Here is a 27,723-nt window from a genome sequence, read left to right as displayed (position 1 = left end):
CCGAGGCTATTTTACGGGTGATGCTGGGATTTTCGGATGCATAATCAGATCACTTCTTAGTGAATGACTGCGTGAGTGATGAAGGACTTTTGTCAGGAAACCTTTCGATTGTTGCAGTACTTTGTCCGGGTCCCTGGTTGAATCACGTGTAATCTCGTGTTTTTAGTTTGAGGTTCGGCTTGGTACCTTTGGCAGTTAATCTCCTAATTAAAAACTTTGTAGCCATCTGAATTGCATGTGTAAAACGGTTTGAAAGTTAAGTGCCAGTACTTTATTTAAGCATGGGCTTATAATCTTATGCTCAAGTAAACGTGGCCGGTGTAAGTTCTGAACCTTGCAAAAAAACACGATAAAAATACCCGAATGATATGAAGTGTGAGACTCATCACAAATACCACCACAGGATGAATTCAGAAGACTGATGGGAATAACTTCAATACTGACTTGATGCCACAGGGTAAGTAATGACGCTGTACAGTGTTTGAGTGTACACACTGTCCTCTACACAGTACAGCCACACTCTGGTTGTTATGGAGCTCGGACCATGTAAACAAACCAATACAGCCCCACCAGTAACAACGTCCAGATTCACGCGCCATCGCAGGATTTGACATCATACCAGAGACATCAACTGACGAGGATCGCAACCCTTAATTGTTGAAATTAATTGCTCAAAGCTTGCATAACTTGGTCAAGTCTTGATCAAATACATTACTAGATACCATGTCACCACCGCGCCGTAGGTCGGCCCGGCTGGCGTCCTCTACCAAGGTAAGCCTCGCGATAGCATCACCTGTTTTTCATCTTGGGGACAACCCATCTAACTGACTTATCTTCAGACCAGACCTGTTGCACCTACCTTGGAGGCCGTCACTGAAGATGCCGAATCACCTCAACGACTCCCAGAACCCAAGTCTGCGAAGAAGAGCAGAAGCAAAAACAGGAGCAATGCTATTCCATCTTCGCCGGCCCCTGCGCCCTCAACACCAGCTTCATCAGCGATGAAGCCTCCTCATGACGAAATGCACCCAAGCAAAGCCCACCAGACCATGGGCGAGCCCTCATCTGCCATGAGATTGGGCTTTACAGATATCAAGGATAGCAACGAACCCGACACGCCATCAAAGATAGGGGTACCTGCATCCGATTTCACGTTCCGAGTCGAGCGCGACACCACCGATACTAGCCTTAGCAGTGATGCGCAGCGAATGATGGTGGAACTTCGCCAGCAGGCTGCCAAGATTAAGGTAGATCTCATGGCTCAGCGCGACGCGGATTCTGAGATGGAAAGTCGCAAGATTGCCAAACCCACAGGCAAGACAAGTCGCTACAGCGCGGCGCATATGGCCGAGTTTAAGAAGATGGATTCTATTGAGAACCACCCTTCTGCTTGGAGAGCTCAGAATGGACGATTCCAGCCTGTCGTTCAGTCTCTTAAGCGAAAGCCCTCCAAGGCTAATCTGGAAACAACACCGACCTCGTCTCCTAACAAGTCAGGTCTGAAGGATTCACCCTCAAAGGAACCGACAGTTCCTACTCCTTCGACACCTCACATCACACAAAGTCTCAAGCGCAAGTCTTCTCGCGCCAACCTTGAAGAGTATCAACAATCACCTTCTCCAAAGAAGGCCACAATGCCTCCTTCTGGTATTCCAATGGCCCTCCCTCCATCCACGAAGAAGCCACTGTTGGCCCCTAACGCACATGAGCGCGAACGCGTTACTTCGAAGAGATTCAAGCAGCGAGAGGATGACGACGCGTCAACAAACCGGCCTGTCTCACGTGATGACTCCTCGATTCCTCGACCAAAGTCTAGCGGAAATGGTTCAACCAAGCTACCTGCCTCGAAACCCAACTTCTCACGACTCATGAGCCCCACAAAGGCTTCTCTTGCGCACTCGGGCAAACCAACCATTTCTCTGATTAAATCCCCTTCAAAGGTTGATCTGAAGAGCGGCCTGTCAAAGTCCACCAGCACTCCAGGTCTGCTTGCACCCAGCGAAGCAGCCACACCTAGAGCTCGTGTTCTTAGCGCAGGACGCCTTGATAAAGTCAAGTCAATCTTGCGAGGACACCGCACACCTTCCGGTAATGTCCAGACTGCTATTCCGCAGCCCAAAATTTCTCAAACACCTGCCCCTCCTAGGGCTGAAAAAGACAAAGCTTTACCTCCTGTTCCGTTGACTACTCCTCGACGAAAGGTAGCAAAGCATGTCGCTTTCACCCCAGAGGCCACTCGTATCGTTTTTCAGCAGAACTCACCTTCTCCTTTGAAGTCTTGCCTCAAGGCTCAACCGACACGAAGCTTGGAGGACGAACCGTTCCAGGGTATCGATGAAGCACTTGCAAAGGCAGATTCAGGAGACGTTGCGTATCCTGATCTCAGTGGGTTCAGACCTCTTCCGGAGCTCCCTGTTGTCAAGGAAAAGGAAGCTCTACCTGTGGCGCCTGCGTCAGTCCCCGGTAAATTTACGTTCCGCAGCGATCACACTATTGAGTTTGGAGATGCTCCTGTCCTGGGTTTTGGAGGTTCCCCCGGCCAGTCTAGCGTTCGTCAAGTACGACAGTCACTCAAGCCCGATGCAAAGATGCCCGGTAGCTTCCCCGGTCCTACATCTCCTGTCGGCCCCAACAAGGAGAACAAGCTGCCTGATTCCGAAAAGGTTATCTTTGGAGCACCTCACGGCATGTCTAACAAGAAGCGTCATAGGACCAGCTGGTCCGAGGAGGAAGCCGAGGAGAAGCAAGCCGAGCGTTCTAACAAGAAGCGCAAGGCTGAGCATGTTCCCGAAGGCGAGGCCCTTCTTGCTCCACGACTTGTTGGCGGTACCCCTAGTGCAAAGAAGGCGAGGACCGGTGCGATTACGCGCACCCCTGCCACCGCTAGTCCTGTCAAGAAGCGTTCAGTTCTCAGTTTGAGCCGACTGAACATGCTTGCTCGACCCAAGAACCGGGCATAAATTCCCGAAACGATTGAAAGGTGTACTAGGAGAGTTTGAGCTTTAATGCCCTGGCTCCACTCTCTTTACACATTGAATGCATAATACGACCTTTGCGTGTCTGTCGCATTCTGGAGATTGGTCTGCTTTCTGGTTCTGACTATTAACATATTGGTCACCCAAATCTGCTGGCAAGTTTCCCAGAGTTGGACACAAGAAGCGAATGACGAAATACGCTTTGATTGAGCTGGAGTCTCGAGATTGTTTTTTACCTGGCTTTTTTCTTTTACAGGATTACAAAGTTCCTGGTATGCTGTTGTCGCAGAAGACAACGCATTTGGGTCAAGTCACGGCTGGGGGGTTAAGGGGTGGCGTCAAGGCAAAACATATCATGTTATGAGAATCAAAATTCAGATGAGGACAGTTCATCTTGCATTTGTAGTTGTTTGTATGGTTTATAAATATAGGCACATTTTCATGTCTAGGCACTTGTCGTGTTCCATTGTTTGATGAGAATGAGAGTGATTATGTGCCCTCGACCAAAGACTGCACTTTCCCTCCCGGACATCAGTTGTACTTGCCATGTCTCTACAACAATAACCCCTCGGTTGTTGATAATTACTCCCTCTTACCTTGTCTGTAATACGTCGCCAAATGTTCGTGTTCCACTTAAAGAATAGTAAACGCTGAAGCTGTCGTTCAAACTGTTTGTTACTCACTCCTTTGTATCCTTAACATGCTACTCAAATAAAACCCTTTTTCTTTATGTCTAAAATATGTCAATTCCTAACCGCCCAAACATTTTCACCTGTACGTTCTGCTTCCATGTTTCCCAAGGCCCTCCTCAGATTATCGGACGCTCCGCACGCCTCGCCTGTACAGCCTGTCACGCCGCGATTCTCAAACTCGCCATCTGCTGGGTCTGCGGCGAACTTGTTTTCCGAGGCGATGAGTGCGTCAGCTTTGGTTGGTGTTTCTGGCATCGGGCGTGCTACGGATGCTTGCTGTACGGAAGCAGAGCTATCTACCAGGGTGTACCGATACAGGAGCTTTTTCGGGACGAGGAAGAGAGTGAAAGAGATGGATGTGGAGGGAAAGAAGTGGACAAAGTACCGCTCTGCGCGGCTTATGTGGTCGAAGTTGAAGTCGATGGGGTGACAGAGAAGAGCACAGTGATCAACAGAGGCCTACGGCGGGTTGAGAAGGTGGATGGCGGACTGACGAGGAAGAGATGGGAGGCCAACAACAATAAGAGGAACTCAAAGGTAAGGGTGAACTGCCATCGTATTCAGTTTACTGACATGTACAGTCTGCTTCCTCGTGGCAACCGCCAATTTACCGCACTGGAGACGGGGTAACAGGGGATGAAGGCACATCCAGCAACTCTTCGAGCAATTACAGAGATACTTCGAAATCGGTCATTTGGGTCGACATCTTTGACCCTATTAACGGACCTTCCTTCAAACCGAGCCCCTTGAAGCCAATACCTCTATTCATGCAACGGCCTGCAAGTCCCATTCGCGAACCCCATCGCAGAGTAACTACTATCGACACACATCTTCAAGCTCCTCCGCATCTGAGAAAGCCTCGTTCGGCTCCTGGATCAGCCTACCCCAGATCCCCTGAAGAAAGCACGATATCAGATCATCAAAGCATGCGCCAACGATCACCATCTCCATCTGTACTTGGAGCTTCTCGATCTCCGATGCCACCTCGTGAATATGGGGACAGGCCGTCGTCTCCTGAAGCTCTAAAGAATTACACCAAAGATGACGAGCTTTCTGAAGTACGGCACAGACAAGCTGTTAGCTGGGTTAGAGAAGAGCCTCTGAAACGGCCTTCATCTAGGCTTGCCCCTTCCCGTCACTCAGACCTCAATCGATCGGAAGCCAACACTTCAACATATCGAACACCCCCTGAGTACCCCGATCAAGTATTGCGGACGCCTTACCCACTCCCTTTGTCTACCGTCAGAACGGCTAGACCCTTGCCATCGCAGCTCACATCGCATTCGCAACGGACTACGAATACTGCACCACAATCGTCAGAATATCTGGATCGTTACCAGCCTATGATGGCAAGACCAGCACAGAATCTTGAAGTACGAAGGTTGAGGAGAGTGGCAGCGAGTTTGAGCGAGGAAGGTCTTGCAAGGACAAGATCTGAGCAACCCGAGGGTAATAATGATTGGAGTACGGTTGGTTCTGAGCTGAGACGGTTCTTTACGGGACGATAGATGGATGTTTCATGTCAGTATTTCATTAACGATGCAGACTCTTTCCTACACAGGCCACCTATGTCTATTAGACGGACGAACCGGCGTTGTTGTGATGGCTTCAAATTTAGGTTTCCTTCCGAAGGGCCTATACGATCGATCGTATTAAGTAGTTTGGGTAAGCCAATGAGAAGGTCGAAACCATCATCATGATCATCAGGACAGCGCCTGAAGGGTACGTAGCTATGAGAGTATGCACATCGGTTCGGTACCGGAAGCGGACGGCCGAGGCACGGGGTCAAGCGAGGTCTGATCATTCCACTGAGAGAACTGAGCAACATTAGAGCTTGTCAAGAGTCAAGAGTCATGGAATGCAATTGAGCTTTGCATTTAGATGTTATTTTAAACATTTAACCCCATCAAAACGTGTATCTATATTACTGTTTGACTGATGGAAGTACATTGATTCATGTCAAACAAGCGGGACAGTTGGTGACGTTGGAGGAACAAGCCCTAGCTAAGCTCTGGCGGGGTAGGATTAAATGGATGGCAGGTAAAGTTGAGAGAGAGACGGGATACGGTGAAGCATTGAACTCTCGTCAACGAAGGAATGCTTGTTGTATCCTGATTTTGAGTTTGGCACGATACTTGACTGGTAAAATCAATGGCTGGAAACTCTTGTCTATTACCATCTGATGCAGCTCTTGAGCTGTTTTGCCATTTCGTCAGAGCTCTCTCGACGTAACCGCGGGGTCATTCTCTCTGTGCTACTAGTTTAGGTCTAGTTCTCTCCTCTTCTTCTTGGCTGGGATCCTCATTTTCATGCCCTAAACTAACGATCAGATCCCACTCACAAAAAACAATTTTTCTTGTAAATGTACATGACTGTACTGCATAGTGGTTTTAAGCGAGGACCAGGGATCCAGTTCTAGTGTGTTTTTTTTTTTGGCTGCGTCAGAGTTTCCTCTACTGTTCCCACACGCAGTTAACTAATACCAGTTGGTGGGCAGTATGGGTACATCGACAGTGAGATCAAGCAATAGAGTCTGGAGAGAAAATACGATATATCACCAGTAACAGTAATAAAACGGCAATTAAGAGTAGAATAAACAACAACAAACAGGTATCTGCATCATGTATACCTAAAACAGTTTGAAAAATAAACCAATAGTTGGCAGCTTCCTGATTACATATTAATGGGTGGGCAAAAGTTAGGTCTCAAGTCACACCAAATCAAAAAAACTCGCTGTACCTCCTCCACTCTGGGACCTAACCTAACGTAACCAATTTACCTTTCCAATCTGCTCTCTGCCCTCCCTCTCCCCCCTCCTACCAGGCCAGTTTAGAAAAACCACCCAAAGCTCTCCCTCTTACAAGGTCATGCGACCGTAGACCACTCTTCGTCGCCCTCAATTTATATTAACGCCCCGGACGGAAGGCGATTAGCCCAAGGCGACGACCAAAGATGTCGGTTGTCACAAAGGTACGGAAAACACTTTATCAACTGTCTAGAGCTTCACTTGGCTTGTCTCCGTCGATCGATTGCCTCTGCTTCTGCGCTGTAGCAGAGTCGAGTCCCCTGTGGGCAGGCGGATTGGATGCGCAGAGTTGGGAATGGGAATGGGATTTTGCTTCACAACGCCATTAATCAGAGTCGACTCTATTGAGACACTCACTCTTGACGGCTTCAGCGATCGCAATATCCTCTCAACCTTTATACGCTGCCGTCACTTTACTTTGCTCGGCCTCTACCCTCTCGTCCGCAATCACAAGCCCAGCCCAGCCCCTCACATCATTCCTGTTACTCGTCATCGTTCATCAGGTTGTTTGCCCTAACCTACCACGACATGAGACAAACAAACACAACGCTACCACCGTCAACTGCGTATACAGAAATGCTAACTTTCTCACCAGAACCCTTTTGCCTACCTCGGTACGATTCCTCACATCCCCGCTTTCCCCACGAGAAAAAGCACAGAAAAAATCAACCTAGCTTGATCGACTTTCCGAATGCTGCCCAACTCAAAACTCAATCTACGATTACTCGTGCTGACTTAGCGACTACTGTACAGGCAACGACAGTGACGGCGAGGAGAAGCCCGTCGTTCCTGTCAAGACCGTTGACAAGAACAATGCTCGCACTACTAAGCGCAATGTCGAGCCCCTAGCTCCCGTTAAGGCCGCTGGTGCTGGAGGAAACCGACGTGGCCCCGGTGGTAACGAGGGTGGTGAGTTTTAGATTTTGGATCCCGTTCAACATCCAAATGCTAACTCTTGAGTAGCTTTCCAGGACCGTGGTGCTGGTAGCCGACGCAACCAGAACCGATCCACTGAGGAGACTCCCCGTGATGGCCCCCGAGGCGGTGCTGGTGCCCGTAGCCGCGGTGGACGTGGCGCTAGACGCGCCCACGAGCGCGATGACCGACACACCTCTAAGTTCGGTGGACACGGGTATGCTTCACTGTCAACCTGATCATGTATTTCCATGTGCTGACTGAAATCTAGTGGCTCTGAGAAGCAGGCTGCCCAGTCTTGGGGTGCTACCGAAGGCCAGGCTGAGCTTAAGGACGAGCAGGCCGGCGAAGCTATCGCTAAGGACGAGCAGAAGGACGCCGCTGCTGAAGAGGCTGCTGCCGCCGAGGCCGCCGCCGAGGAGGAGGCCGAGAAGCAGGTCTCCTACGAAGAATACCTCACCCAACAGGCTGAGAAGAAGGCCGCTCTCGAGTCTGGCCTCAAGGTCCGTGAGGCCAACGAGGGCAGCAAGCTCGACAAGAAGTGGGCCGACGCCAAGCCCCTCGAGAACGAGGAGGAGGAGTACTTTGCCGCCACCGGAGGCAAGGCCCAGCGCCAGCGAGAGCGCAAGGTCAAGCAGACCGTCGACTTCGACCCCCGTTTCGTCGAGCCCGAGCGCACCCGTGGTGGTGCTCGCGGAGGCCGTGGCGGCCGAGGTGGCCGTGGTGGAGAGCGTGGTGGTGACCGTGGCCGTGGAGGTAACCGCGGCGGTCGTGGCGGTGCTCCTCAGGGAGCTGCCAAGAGCAACGCTGCCATCAACACCAACGACCAGTCTGCTTTCCCCAGCCTCGGCGGCAACTAGATTGCCCAACGCCTGCCCGTCTCTCAACAGAGCGCGCCCATAAATCCCCTTGCCTGCTACACCATGCACTCGCGGGGTCAACGTTGAATGTCCAAACGCCTCCCCTTTTTCCTTTTTTTACTCGTCACGATTTAAGAAGGGGGGAAGATGCCATATTCGTTGTTTTCGACAGGTTGAAATGAAAAAAATTAGTTGACCATTGGTTTTCCCCCTGTGTCGGATATATCAATCATATGTCCCTCCCAGGGAAAGTGCTGCGTGATATAGGGAGGATTTGAGCTCTGTTCTCACTAGCTCGGTTGCACTCAGAAGTATTTCTGTCCTCTAGGTCTTCTCAAAGGTTTCCGTACAAAATTCAATTGAAATGCTCTTTTAAATCTGTTCTCTTGCTGTGATGTTATGTCAAGATGAACATTGATGGTAGAGATGAACCTTTTCCTATTGCCTCTCGTCCGATCTCTTCAACACTGGCTATATACCAATTTATGGTCCGTCACTACTGTGGCAAAATATGTAAACATGTATTGCTGTTGCTGCAGATTGTGGATGTTAATATCCTATCTCGTCCGCCGACCCCTTGCAAATGTCACTCGCCCATTTAACGTTAATGGATTTCCAGAGCCCTGCGTTAACTTGTACGTTCTTTGTTATAGTTGTACAGATGCTCTTTATTGAATTGGAAACGCCAAAGAGTGTCTGGTAAATGTGATATGTGACATACCCAGTACCTCATCTGGGATTCTGTAACTAGGACATTCTGAACCATATGAACTTTCTAGATCAACGGAGAACACACTCGTACATTCTAAGAGCTCACGAGAGTAATCTGAAGCTCAAAATAGTTTGTGTTTTGTTTGTATATGTGGTTGAAGGACAACCCCCGAAATCGCCCTTTCAGCGATAACATCCTTTCAAAGTACCACAGCAAGACCTGGCTTTGTCATGACTATAATGCTCTTCAAACCCTTTCAAAGAGCACTGCAAACAATCGCTCTTGTCCTGGGTTTGTGCTTGGCGTTCGTGGCTGTGGATTATAGGGGGAATCCTGCAGCGAGTTATGTCAAGTTGACTTGATTACATTATACACTCGCCCGAGACCGCATATACTTAATATTAGCGTCGAGAGAGTGAATTTGAGCTTCTAGGCATCTAAATAAGATCAAATGAGAGCTCTCGGAGGTCCTTGATGCTCGGGTCTGCTGACGAGACCTCTAGCTCAGTAACCCCTTTTCTCAACCATATCTTTCCAATAACGTATTTCTGCCGGGGCAGTGCCAATTAGTGAATAAAGAACGAACAATTAACTTCTGAACAACACTTCTGAACATGAATTTACGCGAGGAAGCGATTTCTGGGAGTATATATAGCTGCCCAACTTACCCCTTTTCCCTCCTTCATCATCACACACTCTTCGCTCTAAGCAAAGAAGCACACTGAAGCAACTCAGAAAGCTCTACTACCAGAAATCACCTTTCTAAAGACTACTCTGCTATAATTAGCACCCTACCTACCTTCAAATTTTCTACCCACCACACTCAGTCGCAATGGCTCAATTCCACCGAGAACAGCCCGTCTACGTTTTTGAAGACGGTCGCGAGCTCAGGAACGTCATCACAAGCAATGTGAAAGGCCACCTCAAAAACTCCATCAAGGACCGGGTTCAGAAAGTGAAGGACGCCTTCAGGGAGGTCAAGCTTCTTCTCCCTCGAGAGAGGAAGAAGGATGAGGACAAGAGGGACAAGGAGGTCTCTGAGTTTGTTGGCAACACGAACAAACGTGATGACCAACATGACTTTGATGACTGCGCTGGGGGGCATTAGGTCTGCGGACTGAGTGCCCGTTGAGGTGAGTAAACGTTTGGACAACTCCGCTAAACTGAGTATCGTAGACCACAGCTTAGATTACCAATGGAAACGTTGAACACCTCATAAATAATTCTTCTATAAATGGTAAGTGATGCAATGTACTGACTGGGGAGTTGTGGTAGAATTCATGATATCCAAAGTGATGGTCTATGGCAGCCATTTTCCAAAGGACATGGATTCTACAGAATAAGTGAAGACTAACAATGCAAATTGGAAAAGACTACTCACTCGTTTCAATGTAAGCTATACGATACATGAATGACGGGGTTAGTCAACTGTACGTACATGACACGCTAGGGATATTAGATTGAAAAGAACGAAATCGCTTTTTATTACTTCATACAGTCACAATAGTACACAACTAACTTAAAAATATCTCACGCCTGATGCGAGAACGTGCGTGAGGCATCCATACCAAGAGAAAAGGCAAGCAACACAGCATTGAAAATGGCCATCATGTAGAAAGGCGCACCGTTGGACAGCGTATCGAACAGATATCCTCCCAACTTCGTCAACAGTAGGATAGCAAAGCCACCGTATAGTGAGTAAACACCAGCGATGGAGCCCTTGAGACGAATACGAGAAACGGACTCTTGGTCTGTTGTGATGCTGATGAGAGGTCTGCTCTCGTCGTTGGCAGATTCGTAGTCCTCGGGCTGCAGGATGCTTTCAGGACGCGTAGTGCGAGGTAGTTCAACTGCGAGAACGCCGCGACCGAGAGATCCAAGACTGCAGACAATGGCACCAATCTGACTGATACCGAGGAGCGAGACAACCAAGAAGATTATGGGGCTGCCACCGCGACCGTCTATGTTCTTGATCTCAGGGCTAGCAAGTTGTGGTAGGGCAGTGTAGCCTACGATACCAAAAACAGTTGAGACGACGATGGGGTAGTTGATGCGGCCAGTTCGACTGGCGAGATATCCGAAGATAGGCGCGCAGATGAGACCCATGAACTGCGCAACACCAGTCAAGATAGAAGAGAGAATGTAAGCGGTTTTGCACTCCTCCTTGAGCTCAGGCGAAGAATCGTGAGGGGAGCCCTTGCAGAAACCGTTGCTAATGTAATAAGTGTTGACAAAGAGAGGGATGAAAAGTGAAATGGCAACGCTCGAAGCTCTGGCAACAAAGCCACCGACGTATCCGAGACCAATTCGAGAATCGACAAAGCCAAGGAAGACTGAATCCTTCATAAGATGTAGATAAGGTGCCAATTTCTGTACGACGTTAGTAACAGTGTACAATATTTAAGTGTGCTCGACTTACCCGTTGGGGACCATTTCCGCCTGATCTAGAAGATTCGTTCTCATCTTTAAGCCCAAAGAGAACCCTAAAACCCTTGCCTTCTTCACCCTTGATATTTCGCAGCCCGATTGCTACAAACAAAGACACAACCAGTGCGACAACAGCGACGACATAGAAACTATAAGACACGGCTTCGGCGGGTGTCGTATTATCATCCTCGCCAAATTTGGCAGGGAGTGGGAGGAAAAGAGTCAATGCAACAAGAGCACCGCATCCAGTGAATAAACCGACAAATCCTGCCAGCTTCGATGGTCTTCCAGCCGCTGAGTCTGCCGAGTCTGACATACTCCGTTCAGAAACCGACTGTGTGTATCGCTCCTGTGTAATAGTCGCCTCGGACTCGACAGAAAAGGCGATGCTGCTTCGAGCAGTTGCATTTTGAAGCGCCTTGATTCTAGCTCGGGCCTCATCCTCTTCACTGTTACTATCGTCGGTCAAAGATGGTAAAATCGCGGTTACCATGGTAGCCCTTTCACGAAGTTAGCACTGCTCGTGCACGACTCGGATGCGTCTGACTTACGCTGCGGATGCGCCGACGGCAAATAACACACGAGCCAGCAACAATTGGGGGTATACATTCGTCGCCTGGACAAACAGAGCCAACGAAAGCCCGATTATCGCGTATCCGATAACAGCAACCCATCTTACACCCAGACGATCCGACACAAGACCCCATCCGGGACAAGCAACAAGTGCGACCAGTTCATCTGCGAAGCCGAGCGTTCCTACAACATCACCGACGCCTTCCTTCTGCCCAATCAAGTCGGTAATAACAAAGGAAATGGAGCTATTGAGAAAGACGAGGAACGAGATGGAGAAGAGCGATATGCCGAGGAGGTACGTCAGTGCCTGGAGAGGCGTCGTTGACGGCGCAAATGGAAGATATCGTAACAGCATGATGGGTACGGGTTGTGTTGTATTGTCTCGGTTCGACTCGATTCGATGGAAGCGATGCAATAAGATTAAAGATGGTTCAGGCAAGAGAAGAGTGCATCATATTGCAAGAGAGAATCGGATATTGACGTAGTGGTGCTAATAAGCGCGATGATGGATGAATGCCAAACAATAATAGCACTAATAACCGGGGAAGCGAACTAATGTCAAGCTCCAGCTCCAGCTCCAGCTTGAAGGAAGCTCGGATGTCGGGCCTAACATTTTGAGAAATGACGGGGCCATTACATAAGCTGAATACATCATGTCTGCACCCGATATCGCCCTCAAAGGGAAGCAAATCGTAAGATGTTAATGAAAATGTCTTGGAAATATTCAAGTTTGTAGCCGGTAAGGATGTGCTTATCCAGATGAGTTATTGGGCTATCACCAAACGGCGTTGGAGTTGGTTACACCATCATCCACATTTCATCAACTCTATTTCACAGTAATCAACAAATGTTTATATCGACTTTTCGTCCTAGATCAGTAACAAACAAATGCATCTATTGCTGCCTTCAAAACTTGCTGCGTGCTCTATTAATCCACAAACAACACATTGAACCCAGACTCCATTCCCTTGCCATAACTCCATTAACCTATGATCTGTCCAATGTCAAATAGTTTACTTGCAGTGGCTTTACCATGCCCAGAGCACCTTGTGGTGAAGAGTCCTGGCACCCAATCTCTCAAACTCAAAGGGGCTGATCCATGAGTCGTTAGTAGATAACTTGGCGAAAACGCTAGCTCCCTTCCAAGTGACTACTTGTTCGTCCATGTCTCTCGCGCTTCGACTGACAAGGATTCTGTCACTAAGGTCAGGTCGTCGGGCCTTGATCTTCTCCTCTAGCACGACTGTGAAGTGAGGAACCTTGGCACCGCCACCAATAACCATAATACTTCCAAGCAGATCCTTCAACTTCTTCTCATCGTTCTTGGCGGCGTTCTGAATACTTGTGAGAATAGCGATATCGAGAGGTGCAACCGGTAGGACAGCATCCTGCTCAATAGCGATAGATTTGGCGGTGCGGGCAGCGGCATCAACAAACATGCCTGGTGGCGGTTGTGTTGTTCCAGGAGCAGGGGTTCCTCCGGTATGAGAACCATTGGGTGCTGGGCTGCCTCCGTTGGCACCGTCTTTGTCCTTTGCGCCAAAGATGAATGGAGGAGCTGGCGTTGTGGCGCCCTCTGGCGCAGGAGATCCAGCATGAGAACCCATGGGAGTTCCGTTAGCAGCACCTTCCTTTCCGAACAAGAAAGGTCCCTTCTCCTTCATAGGCGTTGAAACATCGAGCTGTGACTGTGCAAATCCGTTGACATTCGATGTTATCGATGGTTGAACGAGAGCAAGAATAGCTAGTTGAGCCGCAGAGGTAGGGTCGTCAGGGATCTCGACATCGTATGCATTGTAAGATCGTTCAACTAGCTTGCGTCGTCCCTTCAACTTGGCGCTGTTGTCAAAGATGGAGGGGTCGTACACTCCCATCGGCGCCAGGATAACCTCGTCATATGTCTTGAACTGGTATTTTCGTGTCGGTTCGTTGGGTGCGCGAACGTGGAACTGGTAGAGCTGCACAGAAATGTCCGCTTGTGACATGGTGCAGTGTTTAATCTTGAGCTCTTCAGCGAGAAGGAAGTCGTATCGTCGTCGCAAGTTCATTTCCTGGTAGGGGAAGTTGTCGTAAAGCATCATCTTAAGGAAGGTATCGGTGATATCGTAACCACCGTATTTGAGGTTGATCCTTGAGTCTTCCATGACGAGACCGTCTTCCACACAGGTGACGGATGTCTTTTGAGCTCCAACATCGACAACGCAGGCTTGCGTGTATCCAGCACCAAAAGTCGCGGCCATACCTTCCTGCACGAAACACACCCGAGAGAATTCGAACCATGTCATGCAAGACCGTAGGATTTGCTCAACGTATTTCTTGTCGTATAAATCGGGAATGACAAAAACACAGCTGTATTGCTGCCACTCGCTATTCTTCTTCAACCCAAGATCGTGCCTCAATGCCTTGTCGAGAAGAGTTTCGAGGTCATCAAACATGTGCTCTTGGCTTGTGTATCCGTCCTCGTTCCACTGTCCATGTTGAATCGGCCACCAGAGTTTGAACTTGGGGTTAGAGTCGTCAGGAACGCGCTGGGCCTGGTGGCCAATAAAGCATGAAGCCAAAGAGTCGGGATCTTCGAGTGATTCGATGTCGGTCCATTCGATCTCGAGCGGGTCGTTGTGCTTTTGAATGACCTCGGGTTCTGTGCGGCGATTGAAGGTCTGGACAAGTTCTTTCGAATTAGGCAAAACCTTGCGCTTGTTGGCCCTCATCTCGACCTTGAGGTCATTGCACTGTTTATTGTACTTCTTTGACCACTCTTCTCCATATTGCTGGTCGACGGTCTTAGCCTCGAACTGTCGTCGTGGTAGAGCCTCGTGCATCTCGGATTCGGTCTGAGGAAATTTTGTCGCAAGGGTCATAGGGATCGTCTTGGGAAGCGCATCGCTCGCAAAGCCTATACGAAGGTTCTGACTGCCAGGGTGGATCACAATGATCTTAGAGGGGTCTATGCCAGCTGATGGTGTTGCGGCGCCATCTTCGTCGGGTAGATCTGCAACGGGAAGCGGTAGTTCGCCATTTGCGCTCTTGGACAAAACACGGTCTCTATCGCGGGCGTTCTGGACTAGTCGGTCGCGTGTGGCATCACTCTGGAGACGAAGGGCGAGAACCTGATCATCGCGCTTCATGTAATCACTACCGCAGCATCAGCAGGGGCCGTTTGCGCGTAAGAAGGGGTAGCCGTACGTATAGTAGTTTTTCTGATTAATTGGCGTCACATCCGGCCATGTTGTCAGCTTCATGCCATTGTCAGTCCTCTCGAGACCTAGATTAATATTGTTAGCAATCTGCCATGAGCGACAGCCCAGTTGCTTCAGAAACAATGATGAACCATACCTTCCCGTAGGAGGACCCTTTCGCTGACTTTTCCAACCATATTTGTGGGCTAGTCTTGTGTTTTCTAATAATTCGGAGTTGATACGGCTGAGCAAGCTCACATCGATGATGAGAAAATAAAGAAGCTTCTGCTGCGCGCTCAAGCTCAACTCAAAAACACCAGGAGCGCATCTGATCCATTGACTGTCTTGATCGCGGCAGTCAATGGAGCTTAGCGCGACACATCGGACTTTTAATAACCCGTACAAGGATCGAGCCATGTCTCCCACCAGTAGTTAACACATGCATGTGTTGATAATGCATTTTTGGAGATACTTTCATGAGCTGCTCACCTTGAAATTAGACACGTCAAGAAGCAATCTCAAATAAACCAGATATAAATTTCCATTGTGTTATTCTGCAAAGAAAAAGCTCAAGCTCTACAAGGACCGGAGGTTATTACAACATCGACACTTTCACTTGGTGTTTATTTGACTTACCTACCGAGGGAGGATGTTTACCCCCGTCGTTTTGGACCGTCATCATTGGATAGGCAAATTGTAGCGACACCCTCTTTGCTCGCACCTGTGTGTAAGGACGGCAGATACGCTGACTGTTTTAGTACTCTCCTTGGTATTAATCGAATCATGCATACATACGGATCTACTAAGTCAAGATAGGCTTCAAGTGTCAAAAGAGGCGGCTTATATAGGCTATCAGCTGCCAACAAACTCTTGCATACCAACCGTAGCACACTCGTAATACAGCACAAGTATTTCTTGTACGACAACAACAATTACCAACACCTGTCGTTTGATAGGGTTTGTGGAGTCTTGTCATCATCCTAGCAGTGTTATTAGCGTCACGTCTAAAGCATACCCAACTTGGGTTGAACGCCGTGTAGTCCGGCTATCTTTACAAGGGTGTTCCATAAATACGGTAACATTCCACTCCGTTGCTGTAGACAATTCTGCTTCACGTTTGTGGTTTTCCCCTCATTCAGAAGACCGTTGATAGAGCTATCGACGCCAATATGGACGCCCATATGTCTGTTGCTGGCATGAACGCCTCATCGTCGGCAGGTTTCCAATCAGACTTGCTCACCAGAATTTCACCGACTTCGATCTCTGGTCCGGTCCTCTTGGGCCTCTTCCTTGGATATGTTGCTCTTTGTTCTCTTCTTCGGTTCTCCCGCATAAACTCCCTTCTTTCCAAGTATGGGTTCCACGATCGTGCTTCTTTAAATCGAATGACAAACCAGGATGCCTTCGAAATTGTCAAGACTATGGCAAACCTCGAGTTTCCACTTCTCTACGATCTTGCCACCCGGTTAGCGTTGTTTGAGGTATGACCAACCAACTAATACCAAAGCTATGCAAGTTCCATGTTGACCTGTAGAATAGACTTATGCTGTGCAAAACGTTGGACATGTTCTCTATGGTGGTAGCGATCTAGCCATTACTGCGAAAGCCCCCAAGAGGTATAGTTGTCCGCATTCTGTCTCGTAACTACATACTTATACACTTTATAGATATGCAGACACTGAAGTCGTTTATCTCTGGTAAATTCAATTACTACTCATCACTACAAGTGTATCACTAACACCTTCAGCTTTGCAAACTTTGCGCCTGATTCACCAACTCTTAGTAGGGCGATTGCGCGTACAAACTTCCTGCACGCACCGTACATCAAGGCCGGCAAGATCAAGCAAGAGGACCTCCTCTACGTACTTTACGCCTCCTTCGCCGAGCCCGTTAGATTCCTCAACCAGTATGAGTGGCGAAGTCTTACCGATATGGAAGTGGCTGCTATTTCCACTCTGTGGAAGTACGTTGCTGATATGATGGATATCGACTACAAGACTATCCTCAATAAGACTGAGTGGACTGATGGCATCGAGTTCTTGGAGGATGTGACACGTTTCGCATCGGACTATGAGGACAAGTACTTGCGCCCCACGAAAGAGGTTCAGAAGCTCGGCGACGTCTTGATGGATATGCTGTTGGATTCGTATCCCAAGTTTGCTGCCCCTGTCGGGTATCCAGCAGCTTGTGTTATCATGGGACCTAGGTTGAGACGAGCATTTGGGTATGTCTATTCCATCCTTCCTTGCTCACTGACTCGAGTGTACTAACATATGAACAGCTTCCCGGAGCCAGGTTTGGGCATCACTGTCCTGACTTACAGTCTTTTGCTTGTTCGAAAGCTTGCTGTTCGGTTCTTCTGTCTTCCTCGTGCTTCTGGTGTAGAGTTTCTCTCCCAACCAGACGAACAGACAGGCCGCATCACTACCCGCCATTATATGAAGGAGCCTTATTACGTGCCCGCTACATTCTGGCAGCGCTGGAACTTTGAGGCTTGTGTTACTCGGCTTTCTGGTGGACTAATCCCTGGTGATGGTGGCGTAAAGATGAAGCCTGAAGGGTTTCTCTTTGAGGATATCGGTCCTGAAAGGGTTGTTGGCAAGGGTATTGAGGAGACCAATGCTTTCGAAGAGAAAGCGAAACAAAAAGCGTTTGCGGGCTGTCCATACAAGCCCGCACGAGCTTAGATAGGTAGTATGTCTGGTTCGAGAGTAAAGTTTGACCGAGGAGAGCATTCTGCCGATGCATATTGCATGGTTTAGACTTCTAGCGATATGATGGTATTTCAGCATAGGTAGTATGCAGTGACATTGAACAATCTTATTAGAGTTATTTAATGTGAATGCAATTTGTCATCAAATTTGTTGCATCGATTAAACTTTGAGAAGCCCCCCCATCAAAGTGAATGCAATTTGTATTGAAACATCTTCCATCCCTCGAATTATGTACCTAGTACATTCAAACAGTATTGTGCACTAATTACGGTTGATGTTGACCCGAATAAATGATCTCGGTTTGTGTACAGAGTACGGTGTATCCAACCAGAAAGCTGGTAATAATCTTCCAGGGTTCAACTCCATTTAATACGAGCCTCTTTCGTGTTGCCTTTGAGTTTCAATCACCCATCCGATCTTTACACACAGACACACACAAGTTTCTCATTACTGCCGTGGCAAGATACTACATTAAGTGTGTCAACTGTTCAAAACTCAAGTGTTACATGGAGGTATGCTGGTAAAACCCGTAACAACGCAGAGCTTCAGGGTATTTGTCACACCTTGACTCCTTACGTCACTAATGTGCGTTGCATCTGAATCATGAGCATACCGTTTGATCAAGAATTAATTCTCGTATTCCGCATTTGGAAATACCAAGTTGGACGAGATGGAGCTATTGACGGAATCTGATCGACAGTTCCCCGCTGGCTGACTGCAAGTAACCGCGTGCTAATGTGCAACAGGCAGCCAGCAAGATCACATGACGTAGTTGGCAGCCATCGCCACGATTCTTATTCAGACAACACCTCATTCATTGATTCATTCGAAGCCAATTCTCAAGAACAAGCTTTAGCTTTACTAAACAAAACAAGACAATCACAAAATCTCAAAACGTACGAAACTCTCCAATACTTACCATACTCCTTGTGTACGGCCAACTCCAAATACCACTGATATGCCTCCCATTACCCTCCATACCTCGAGCCCCATCGTGGCAGCAAAACCCGATGGTGTCACTCCCAAGACAGCTGAATCAGGCGATCCTGGAGTGCCTTCTAATGTACCAGCAAGCAATGAAGCACCTACTTCCACCTACCCGGCAGCTCAGCCAGGAGCGCGTCCGTCCATGCCCGCTCCAACCGGAGCACCACAGGCTTTCGCACCCGCCCAGCCGACGCCGACTCGGACCACTATGAACACTAGCCCTCCAGCTCCGCAGCCCGGCGCAGCCCCGGTGCCGCCAAATGGATCTCAACTCCCACCGCCTCCCAAGACTGGAGAGACGCTACGTGATACTCAGATGCAGCCAACGCAAATGCCTCCTCAGATGTCCTATGCTCCCATATCTAGTGGTTCGGAGTTCACCGCACCTCGTTCATCAACGGTAACGGCGGCTGGCCCGTCACCGATGGCTGGCTTGGGCCCAACGGCCGTGCTGGGCGGAACCGGCGGTAGCGACTTTTCCCACCCACCTGGCTACCACCAGAACGTGCACGCATCTGAATTCACCAGTTCTCAGCGCGCTGCGCACGAAGCTTCGGTGTTCCACGAACGCAGACCATCATTGGTAGGGGAAGACGAGGGCGAGGGAGTCTGGTCGACCGCCAAGAAGTGGGCTTCGGCTGCCGGCGACAGTCTTGCTGCAGCTGAGCACGAAGTTTGGAAGCGAATCAACAAGGACTAGTGACTTTGCAATGCGCACAAAGAAAAAAAGTTAAAGAGCATGCCTAGGATAGGGGAGTGGGAAATGGCTCAGTACGATAAGGCTACGACTGGGATAGGATCATAAGTTGACGTTTCTTTGAGAGTCACGTTTAATACGTTAATGTTTTAAGGGGATCAGACCCATCTCCAGCGACGTTTCTGCTGTTCTATTTCCAGAAGCGCGGAGAGAGAACGGAAATAGATGTGGTCAATGAGAAGTTAAAACAATTTGAACAAGGCGTCAAGGATATCTCGACGGTACCTGAGTAACGTAGCAAAGAAATAAAAAGAGAGTTCCATTGCGGGGGAAATGTATCGACGTAATTGGTTTGTGATGTTCATTTTGAGTAAAGACGACAAGGCCTGATTCATGCCCTCACCCAAAAGGTGGTGGTTTAATTTCCCATTTGAGCAGTGCTTTCAGGAACGGACTTAGCATGTTTAGACCCTGGCCACTCTACGGCCTTACCGGGCTCTGGCGGGGTCATGGAAGGATTAATAGAACGCACGTAGAAGGGATGGGATGTGGAAAACGAAAATAAGTGCCCACGGCTGAATTACCCTGCAACTTCCTGCCAAGTTTCGAATACAGCGGAAGTGTGAACAGAAACAGTTTAACTTGTTCTCACCTACCTACTTGGTTATCTGAGTGTCTCAAAGTAGAAATGTACTTTTGACTCTAGCCGTGCTGAGCTTCACGGCCGCAGGGTGCAGCACATCGACCACCATGATGACCATGACCATGACCATGACCATGAACAAGATCACGATCTTCACAACCGCCTTGAGCATTGACATCTCTATAAGTTGTTATGCAAGAAGTTTTGGTTTTTAGACTTAGTTTATGGTCTTTGACCGTTAGTTTTAGTCTACTATGTTAGTCAGTTGGCTACTAGTCAACCATCTGACAGCCTCAGTTTTCATCCCAACGTACCAAGCTATTGGGCTCAACCCAGCTGACTGGAAGAATTCACCGTGCTCAATGTGGAGAGGGCAAACGCAAAAAATACGGTTTTAGTGTCGGGGCACAGATACAGAAAGAAACAGAATTTGTCGTTATGACATGTATACTGCAAGATGACGCGTTGCAATAACGACAAATTGTACTTACACACAACATAACCGAATATGCAAATGGGGCTGTATGGAGACGAGACGAGGGAGAAAGTACTGGTTAAATGATGGGAAAAGAAAACAAGAGATTGCCAACGCGATGTAACAGTGTCAACTGGGCTCTTCCTTGACCCGAAGGAGGATCCGGCACTTGCTAAGCAATAGGCGAGTGATGGAATTGCTTAGGTGAAGGGATCGTGGGGTTGTTCTGTATTCAGGTGCAGCACCTATAATCTGCGGGTGTACTAAAATGGACGGAAACAAGATCGAGATCTGGCGATTTCTTGCTTTGTAAAGTTGAAAATGACCCGTCGTTAGGGAATGCGCTGTCTGTGCAAACAAGTCTGCTATTCATAGAATGAAATGATCCACTATTGCAATTAACTATTATCCTTGGATCGTGCGCTGACGTGGTCGAGTCTTCGGCGAATTGTGCTTCAAGTACTACTAGGTGCGGTACTTAGGTGTGGCTTTCTCAGCGGGCAACTCACCTAGGTACTAAGCTAATGGGTTAGTAGGTAACCTACCTACGCTTGGGCTCTTATAAATTAATTACTGAGCTTCAGTGCGCTTCCAGTTGAGCCACGAAATCGTTCAGTGGATAAATCAGTGGGTGCACCCTTGGACGTATCAGTGGGCCTTGTTTAATAACCCCTGGTCTTGCGACAGATCTGAGACACGCCGGTCTCCTTGCGCACGGCTGAGACGTAGCTGCTCTCTCCAATCAAAAGACCGTATTTGCGGCCTCTACTCCCAAACGGTAGGAACAAGAGACTCGTCCCGCCCTTCTCATTAGACCCCTGTTCCTTCCCTCGCAAATCATATGTTCTTGTCTGATCCACTCTCCTCCAACTTCAAACACTCGCTTCCATGTCATTCTTCTCACTCACGCTTGCAACCTCTGGCCCTTCCTTCAGTGCATTCGAATCTCAGCACAGCGGATAGTAAACATCAGCCAAGGCCGGAAATACAGGTAGATTCAGCTATACTTTCGGCAGGTCTCAGTCGGATATACCCTCCAACAGCCAAGCGGGAGCAGATCGAGAGCCTCAATGGCCCCCTCAAAATTGGATAACTCACATATCAGTCAATATCAGCACCAGACATTTCTGCTGCTATAGGTCACCTATGCTTCCGATTCGTTCATTACCACTAAATTTTCACACCTACCTCCTCAATTGACTGGCCAAAGCCTGGATTTCAGGGCGCGTCGCCTGCCGCGATGCGAAGTGATGTTGCTTCGTCCTCACATTGAGCCACAAATCTTCTGATGACCTATCAACCTAGAATGCATACACACACTACTGTTGTGATTGCTTGCCACTCTGCTTATACTGCCGTCACCAAATCGACGTATCGTCCAAATCCAAAACCTTTATCAAGGTCCTCAAGTGTTCACCGCCGTACGATCGAGACCCAAACGTTGCATCTTGCCATATCGACGCCCCTCGTGCGGGGGATCAGAGATGGGGTCTTTGACGTATGTACGATATGATATCGCCATACCGCGCCGTCAAAAACGCCATCCTCAAAGATTTACGCTCTGGCTTAATCTAGGCGATCCCGTAGCTACTCGGCTCGGTTCCTGAAATCTTTCGATAATGGTGCCCGTCAAGCAATTAGCCTACGCATCAGCCATCACACCCGAGTCTTAGCGGTTTCAACTGTTGTGAAAAATAGCATACGCATCTTTGCTACCCTGGCCTGTCTCGACTCTAGCGCGCATTGTCCCTCTCCCGGGGCTTCAGAGGGGCGTGCCGGTCGACACTCAGGGTGTGCCAAACGAAGGACCCAGAGCCATCAACCTACCGTACCACCTTGGCCAAGGTGTCAAGAAACAGACGTGGTGTGCCTCCAGTTGTAGCTCACTTTCGTCGGAAGTTTTGTCAACCCCAGACGGGACTAACGTGGCTCAGTTTGAGTCGATACAATGAAAGCTTCGATCTTGTCGACTCACCAGCCAGCCCGTCCATCCACACATCCCCCTTCGTCTCTTTTTTCTTCAGCATAGGATGAGACAAGCCACCTCCATCGAGTCACTGTTGTGCAGCCCGACTGGACGGTCCAATGACCCGATCAAATACCCTGGCCATACACTCTTGAAGCCTGCGCCACTCTTGGTTGTCTTGCTCTGTTTGGACCATCTACGATACTATACAGGTCCTTCATTTCGCAATTTCTATTCTTTCGGATGCCTCGCACCATCATCTTGACTCTTTGCGCCCCTCACAAGAACTAAACTCACTATCAACCGCCCGCCAGCCTTGTCGACTGAAAGCTGTGGCCTTATTACCCTTAGTCCGGGGTCATGTACATCCATGTCTATACCCCTGTCGTGTCGCCCCACCGGCTTCTCAACTTCCTTGACTGTATTGACGAACATAGTACTGTACTCACAACCTGCTAGGGCCCATCCCATCCTGGCAGCGCTGCGACTCTGTTTTGCACCGGATAACCCCCTCCTTCCTCTACTATGTATCCGCTTTCTCTTGTACCAGTTCATAGATCGGTCTGTGTTAGGTGTTGGAACCCACTCGGTCCAGCCCCTCCCGTCTATCCAAACCTCTCCCCTGGTGACTGTCCCTGACTTGCGGAGCTACCTTGTCTCCATGGATGATGCCTCTTGCTCTTTCATACCGTCTGCTCTTATACCTCCAGGTTCCGGCTCCGCCCTTCGACCTATCCTTTCTTGCATACGCTTCTCTTGCAATTCTATTCTTCTTTTCTAGTCATTCCTTAACACAAACACTTGCTTATCATCAAATCGTATAACATCACGAGCCTGCCCTCCACATATCAAGACTTGGTCTAAACATTCTCTCCTTCAAAACAAGGCTCACCAACTACGCCACTTTCCTTTATAAAGACAACCAATCGATACACTCTCTACGCGTCTTCGTCACCAGTTACCCAAGGGATCCTGTTTCTTGATAACGCTGCCAATATAGCCTAGCCGCCTTGATTCCGGTGCTGCTTGTTCCCTACAACACCTTTCTTACAACGCATGCTGCTAAGCCGGAAATTACTCCCACATTCGACTTGGCCATTGCTTCTTAGTTGCCCAGGTAAGCCAAAGATGTCCCGCGGCACTCCCGAAGATCCAACGACGATGTGGACCTCACACCCTGAGCCCGTTTACCATGATCGTCCATCACGGATTCATGCTAACACCACGCAGCCCTTGTCAGATAGATTCTGCATATTAGCTCAACGGCTCGCTCTTTGACAGGGCCCTTCTGTTCCTGCTTTTGTCACACCCTACTGTATGCTTCATGATTCTTGTCCTTCCTTTCACCTATATTCACACGATACTTACAGTTGATGTACAGCAACATCAACGTTGAGACTTCACTCCCTTCAATTGCTATCTGCGATAGTCTTCACAACTGGCTCTCATAGCCCACAATCAAGATGAATCACAACGAGTTTACCGAGACCGAGTCCATGATGGGCTCGGATGAGATGTGGTCAACACCAGTGACCCAGTCTAAGCCTCGACCCATGCCTATTTACCAAGGACTCTCTTTCTGCGGTGCCGAGGATTTCTCATCAGTACCATCTTGGGATACATCATCCGTCTCGTTCCAGCAAACTCCCAGCGAGACCATGTCCCGTCCTGTTTCTATGCACCAAGACTTTTATCCTCCTACGATGGACAACGGTAAGTTCATCTCAAACTACACTATATCACTCGACTAATCCCAAATAGCATCGTGGATGGATAAGCCAACTGAGGATCACTTTGATCTTCATGGCATGGATTACGACATGACCATGGGAATGGGTAACTCTTTCACTGCTGATGAAGCCATTCCTGTTCTTGACCTCAAGCATGGTACACTTGTTGAGGAGGATCTGATGGCTATCGACGGTGGTTCAAAGCAGCGTCGTATGTCCGGTTCTTCCTTCTCCATGTCCACCTCTGGTGCATTCTCCGACATGCACCATGATGACTTCTCGGCAGCTCTCTCTGAGGCACCCTCCTTCTCCTCAGACTATCCTCTTCGTTCCAACCGCACTTCCATGATGTCCTCAACTCAGCTCTCACCTGTTGCTTCACCGCGAATGACCCCCCAGTCAAGGACCGACCTCGTCCGAACTCAGAGCCGTGGCCGTGGCGCTTCTCCTTCTCCTCGACCAGTCAACGTACGATCTGCTCCTTACAGTGTCGAAGGCCCCAGAATCAAGCGATGGTCTACAGGCACTTACGGAGCCCCTGCGAGCCGAAAGCCTGTTCAGTACGCCTACCACCCTTGCCAGGATGTGTACAACAACCACCAGCAGATGTTTTCCGGCCACTCTTCTCCCGCTGTTGGCGCCTCTCCTCTGCCTCTCAACTACGGCAATCTCCAGGCTATGCAACAGGCCCCATTCGTCGTCCCCAGCACTCCTGTCTTCCAGAGGAACAGCATGCTGCTTCCCACCCAGCTTCCATCTCAGATGGCACAGCAGCAGCAATGGCAAACCGACTGCAACCATTACGCCCCGCCGCAGCCTCTTCTGTCTCATGGTCTTTTCAGGATGCTTCAGAGCAACGGTGACGCCAGCTGCCTCAACGGTCACTACACCGACCTGTCTGACCCTCCGGATCTGTATGCTGCTCTCCAGGAGGAGCAGATTCCCCCTCCCCCTGAGGACATGAACCCCGAGGACCCCGACATGATGCCACGCGAGCAGGAATTGCGATTTGAAGGCGACCTTTACACCCCTAGATGGGTTCGGGGACACGGCAACAAGCGCGAGGGATGGTGTGGAATCTGCAAGCCCGGAAGGTGGCTCGTGTTGAAGAACTCGGCCTTTTGGTACGACAAGTCCTTCTCTCACGGTATCAGCGCCGCCACTGGAAGCTCGTTCCAGGAGCCCCAGCAGAAGCGACGCATGGATGGCAACCCTGATGTTTGGGAAGGCCTTTGCGGCAGCTGCAATGAGTGGATCGCACTCGTCAGCAGCAAGAAGAAGGGAACTACTTGGTTCAGGCATGCTTACAAGGTAAGCCTTGTTTCTTCTCCATAAGATGATCTTTAACTAACAATGTCTAGTGCCACACACACCTCAAGGTCAAGGATACGCCCAAACGTCGCCGCGAGAGCAGTAACGCCAGGGCCTTAGCCATGTCGAGCATGGTAAAGACCAAGACTGATACTCAACGACCTATCACGCCCCAGATGCCAGCCTCCTCGATGGAGATGGCTACTACGCCCCGACCTTCCACCATGTCACAGATTACATCTCATCCTCAGTCTCACCATCATCTTCTTACTCCTCAGGAGCCCTACACTATTGACCCGATGTCTGGAAACGTCCTCGTCACGACCGAACCTTTTCCGAACATGATTTAACTCGACACACGACCTTTGCAATTATACCAATTAGACATTTCCTTTTGATTTCCGTCATTCCACGACAGCAGATTAGTCGTGGATGACACCACACTCGCTACGTTATGAAAGATTCCGGGATGACATTTGATACCAGTTGAAGCTAAGGATGATGTTTGTCGTTCCTGGAAGCTTATTGTTTTTTTGTTTAATTCTCGTTTCTTGTCTCTCTTTGACTGCTCATTTTTGCTTTATGTTTTCTTCTCTTGGAGCTATTTGGGAGCTATGGAACGCCTGGCCTTGAGGCCACATCAGGAAAAGGCATTCATCCATACGTTCGAAGCTGGGCTTGGAAAAAGTACATGTCAGGATGGAAAAGAAGCCGAGAAAAAGTGGAGGACACATTTCAACAATTTCTTTTTTACTTCTTCTTATTTTCTTTTCCTTACATCTGCTCACCTTTTGAGAGATACCCCAGGAGTTTTGCTTTTGTTGCACTAGATAGAATGGTCGGTTTAGGATTGGGAGCCTTTCTTTAGGGAAGAGCCTGATGAATGAAACGAGCAAAATGGACGATGCTGCTGGCCAGTCGAAGTCAAATGCATGCTTTACTTTACAATAGATAGAAATCACTACCACGGTCACCCATCATGAATCACTGCTGTCTACTTTAACTTGCGCGTGGGTCAATAATCACTGGAACCTGTCTTGATCGTTGAAGACGGAGCTTTCCGTGAAACGTCAAATGAGAAGGATCATCGGCTACTGTGTGTTTGTTTCGAGGGCAAGTTGGGGCGATGTGACGCCAATTTAAAACCAAAGGCTGGCTTGTGAGCCCGTTGCAACAACGCAATGTTGCTTTGCAGATGGAAAAGTGGTACCACGGCGGGTTTAATGAATAGTTTAGAGCCTATGAAAGGCTGGCGCAATGATGTCCGGCGGTTCCTGAATAGGAAGACCTTGTTATTCTAGCAGAATACCACGATATGTGGCGCATTAAGATCAGGGATCGATAGGTGTTCAACCATCACGCCAGGGAGTACTGCAACCTTGAGGAGAAATGTTTAATGTTTGCCGTTATTAGACTGGTTGACGAGATCTGGGTAATAGTTCCAGGGCTGACAAGGACAAGACAAGTCGGCAAGCGGGAGACGAAGATCCCTTGTTGATCCAACAGTCGAGGCGAACAAGGAACGAGTACATTTCCTGAAAAGGAACTTATGCACGTAGCGAGTTTCCGGAAACCGCTATTGTTATACGCATGCAATTATATCGTGTTATTACTGACGAGACTTAGGCGAAACAACGTTCGGTATAGCGATGAATATCATCTTAGCATTTCATTATATGCTTAAGCGAGAAGCACGTAAAGTTACGGATAACCCATCACCCATCGGCTACATGTTGTTTCTGCTGACGTGACAGGATCCGGATCTCGACTTGGCTGAATCTGATGCAGGTACCGATGAACTTCAAACAGACGAACCGGGATCGCCTCACGTCAAATTCAGTCAAGTCAAGTCTTTGTCACAGAAATCTACCACGTTGGTGGATTATCATGTTAATTACGGAGGATTTCGTAAAGGATCCGACATGAACGCGTGGACCACGAGACATTTTCTTACATACTACACATACAAGGAAAATCCGTAACGAGATTTAGTCTGAGGGGCCAGAAGCTGCTGGTTGGGCTTCCAGTCAGTGTCTTGTACCCCCGAGGAAAGAAAGCGAC

General features: G+C 48.8%; 9 protein-coding genes across 9 annotated transcripts; 7 read left to right on the top strand and 2 right to left on the bottom strand.

The window, feature by feature from the left end:
* Window positions 1-723: 723 nt before the first annotated feature.
* FSST1_002414 (uncharacterized protein) lies at window positions 724-2,960 on the top strand (the record flags this gene model as incomplete). The annotated part of the gene is made up of 2 exons (XM_083228402.1): window positions 724-771; window positions 840-2,960. 2 exons carry the CDS (start codon window positions 724-726, stop codon window positions 2,958-2,960), a joined length of 2,169 nt encoding a protein of 722 aa, XP_083092596.1.
* Window positions 2,961-3,715: 755 nt separating this feature from the next.
* Window positions 3,716-5,175, top strand: FSST1_002413 (uncharacterized protein; the record flags this gene model as incomplete). The annotated part of the gene is made up of 2 exons (XM_083228401.1): window positions 3,716-4,204; window positions 4,249-5,175. The coding sequence occupies 2 exons, from the start codon at window positions 3,716-3,718 to the stop codon at window positions 5,173-5,175; spliced, it is 1,416 nt and encodes a 471-aa protein (XP_083092595.1).
* Window positions 5,176-6,619: 1,444 nt separating this feature from the next.
* Window positions 6,620-8,248, top strand: FSST1_002412 (uncharacterized protein; the record flags this gene model as incomplete). Its single annotated transcript, XM_083228400.1, has 4 exons — window positions 7,050-7,087; window positions 7,213-7,382; window positions 7,437-7,605; window positions 7,660-8,248. 4 exons carry the CDS (start codon window positions 7,050-7,052, stop codon window positions 8,246-8,248), a joined length of 966 nt encoding a protein of 321 aa, XP_083092594.1.
* A 1,544-nt stretch (window positions 8,249-9,792) lies between these two features.
* On the top strand, window positions 9,793-10,068 carry FSST1_002411 (uncharacterized protein; the record flags this gene model as incomplete). Its single annotated transcript, XM_083228399.1, has 1 exon — window positions 9,793-10,068. The coding sequence occupies one exon, from the start codon at window positions 9,793-9,795 to the stop codon at window positions 10,066-10,068; it is 276 nt and encodes a 91-aa protein (XP_083092593.1).
* A 422-nt stretch (window positions 10,069-10,490) lies between these two features.
* Window positions 10,491-12,315, bottom strand: FSST1_002410 (uncharacterized protein; the record flags this gene model as incomplete). The annotated part of the gene is made up of 3 exons (XM_083228398.1): window positions 10,491-11,330; window positions 11,380-11,887; window positions 11,939-12,315. The coding sequence occupies 3 exons, from the start codon at window positions 12,313-12,315 to the stop codon at window positions 10,491-10,493; spliced, it is 1,725 nt and encodes a 574-aa protein (XP_083092592.1).
* A 673-nt stretch (window positions 12,316-12,988) lies between these two features.
* Window positions 12,989-15,336, bottom strand: FSST1_002409 (uncharacterized protein; the record flags this gene model as incomplete). The annotated part of the gene is made up of 3 exons (XM_083228397.1): window positions 12,989-15,095; window positions 15,147-15,225; window positions 15,297-15,336. The coding sequence occupies 3 exons, from the start codon at window positions 15,334-15,336 to the stop codon at window positions 12,989-12,991; spliced, it is 2,226 nt and encodes a 741-aa protein (XP_083092591.1).
* Window positions 15,337-16,308: 972 nt separating this feature from the next.
* On the top strand, window positions 16,309-17,826 carry FSST1_002408 (oxygenase MpaB family protein; the record flags this gene model as incomplete). The annotated part of the gene is made up of 5 exons (XM_083228396.1): window positions 16,309-16,620; window positions 16,679-16,755; window positions 16,807-16,836; window positions 16,887-17,363; window positions 17,421-17,826. 5 exons carry the CDS (start codon window positions 16,309-16,311, stop codon window positions 17,824-17,826), a joined length of 1,302 nt encoding a protein of 433 aa, XP_083092590.1.
* A 985-nt stretch (window positions 17,827-18,811) lies between these two features.
* On the top strand, window positions 18,812-19,540 carry FSST1_002407 (uncharacterized protein; the record flags this gene model as incomplete). Its single annotated transcript, XM_083228393.1, has 1 exon — window positions 18,812-19,540. The coding sequence occupies one exon, from the start codon at window positions 18,812-18,814 to the stop codon at window positions 19,538-19,540; it is 729 nt and encodes a 242-aa protein (XP_083092589.1).
* Window positions 19,541-24,084: 4,544 nt separating this feature from the next.
* On the top strand, window positions 24,085-26,012 carry FSST1_002406 (DUF4451 domain-containing protein; the record flags this gene model as incomplete). The annotated part of the gene is made up of 3 exons (XM_083228392.1): window positions 24,085-24,334; window positions 24,383-25,662; window positions 25,713-26,012. 3 exons carry the CDS (start codon window positions 24,085-24,087, stop codon window positions 26,010-26,012), a joined length of 1,830 nt encoding a protein of 609 aa, XP_083092588.1.
* Window positions 26,013-27,723: the final 1,711 nt, after the last annotated feature.

This window comes from Fusarium sambucinum, chromosome IV (genome assembly GCF_050947815.1).
Source record: "Fusarium sambucinum isolate potato_lamoka chromosome IV, whole genome shotgun sequence".
Classification (NCBI taxonomy): domain Eukaryota; kingdom Fungi; phylum Ascomycota; class Sordariomycetes; order Hypocreales; family Nectriaceae; genus Fusarium; species Fusarium sambucinum.
Note: the sequence above shows the minus strand (reverse complement) of the source record. Positions and strands in the feature narration are given on the sequence as shown.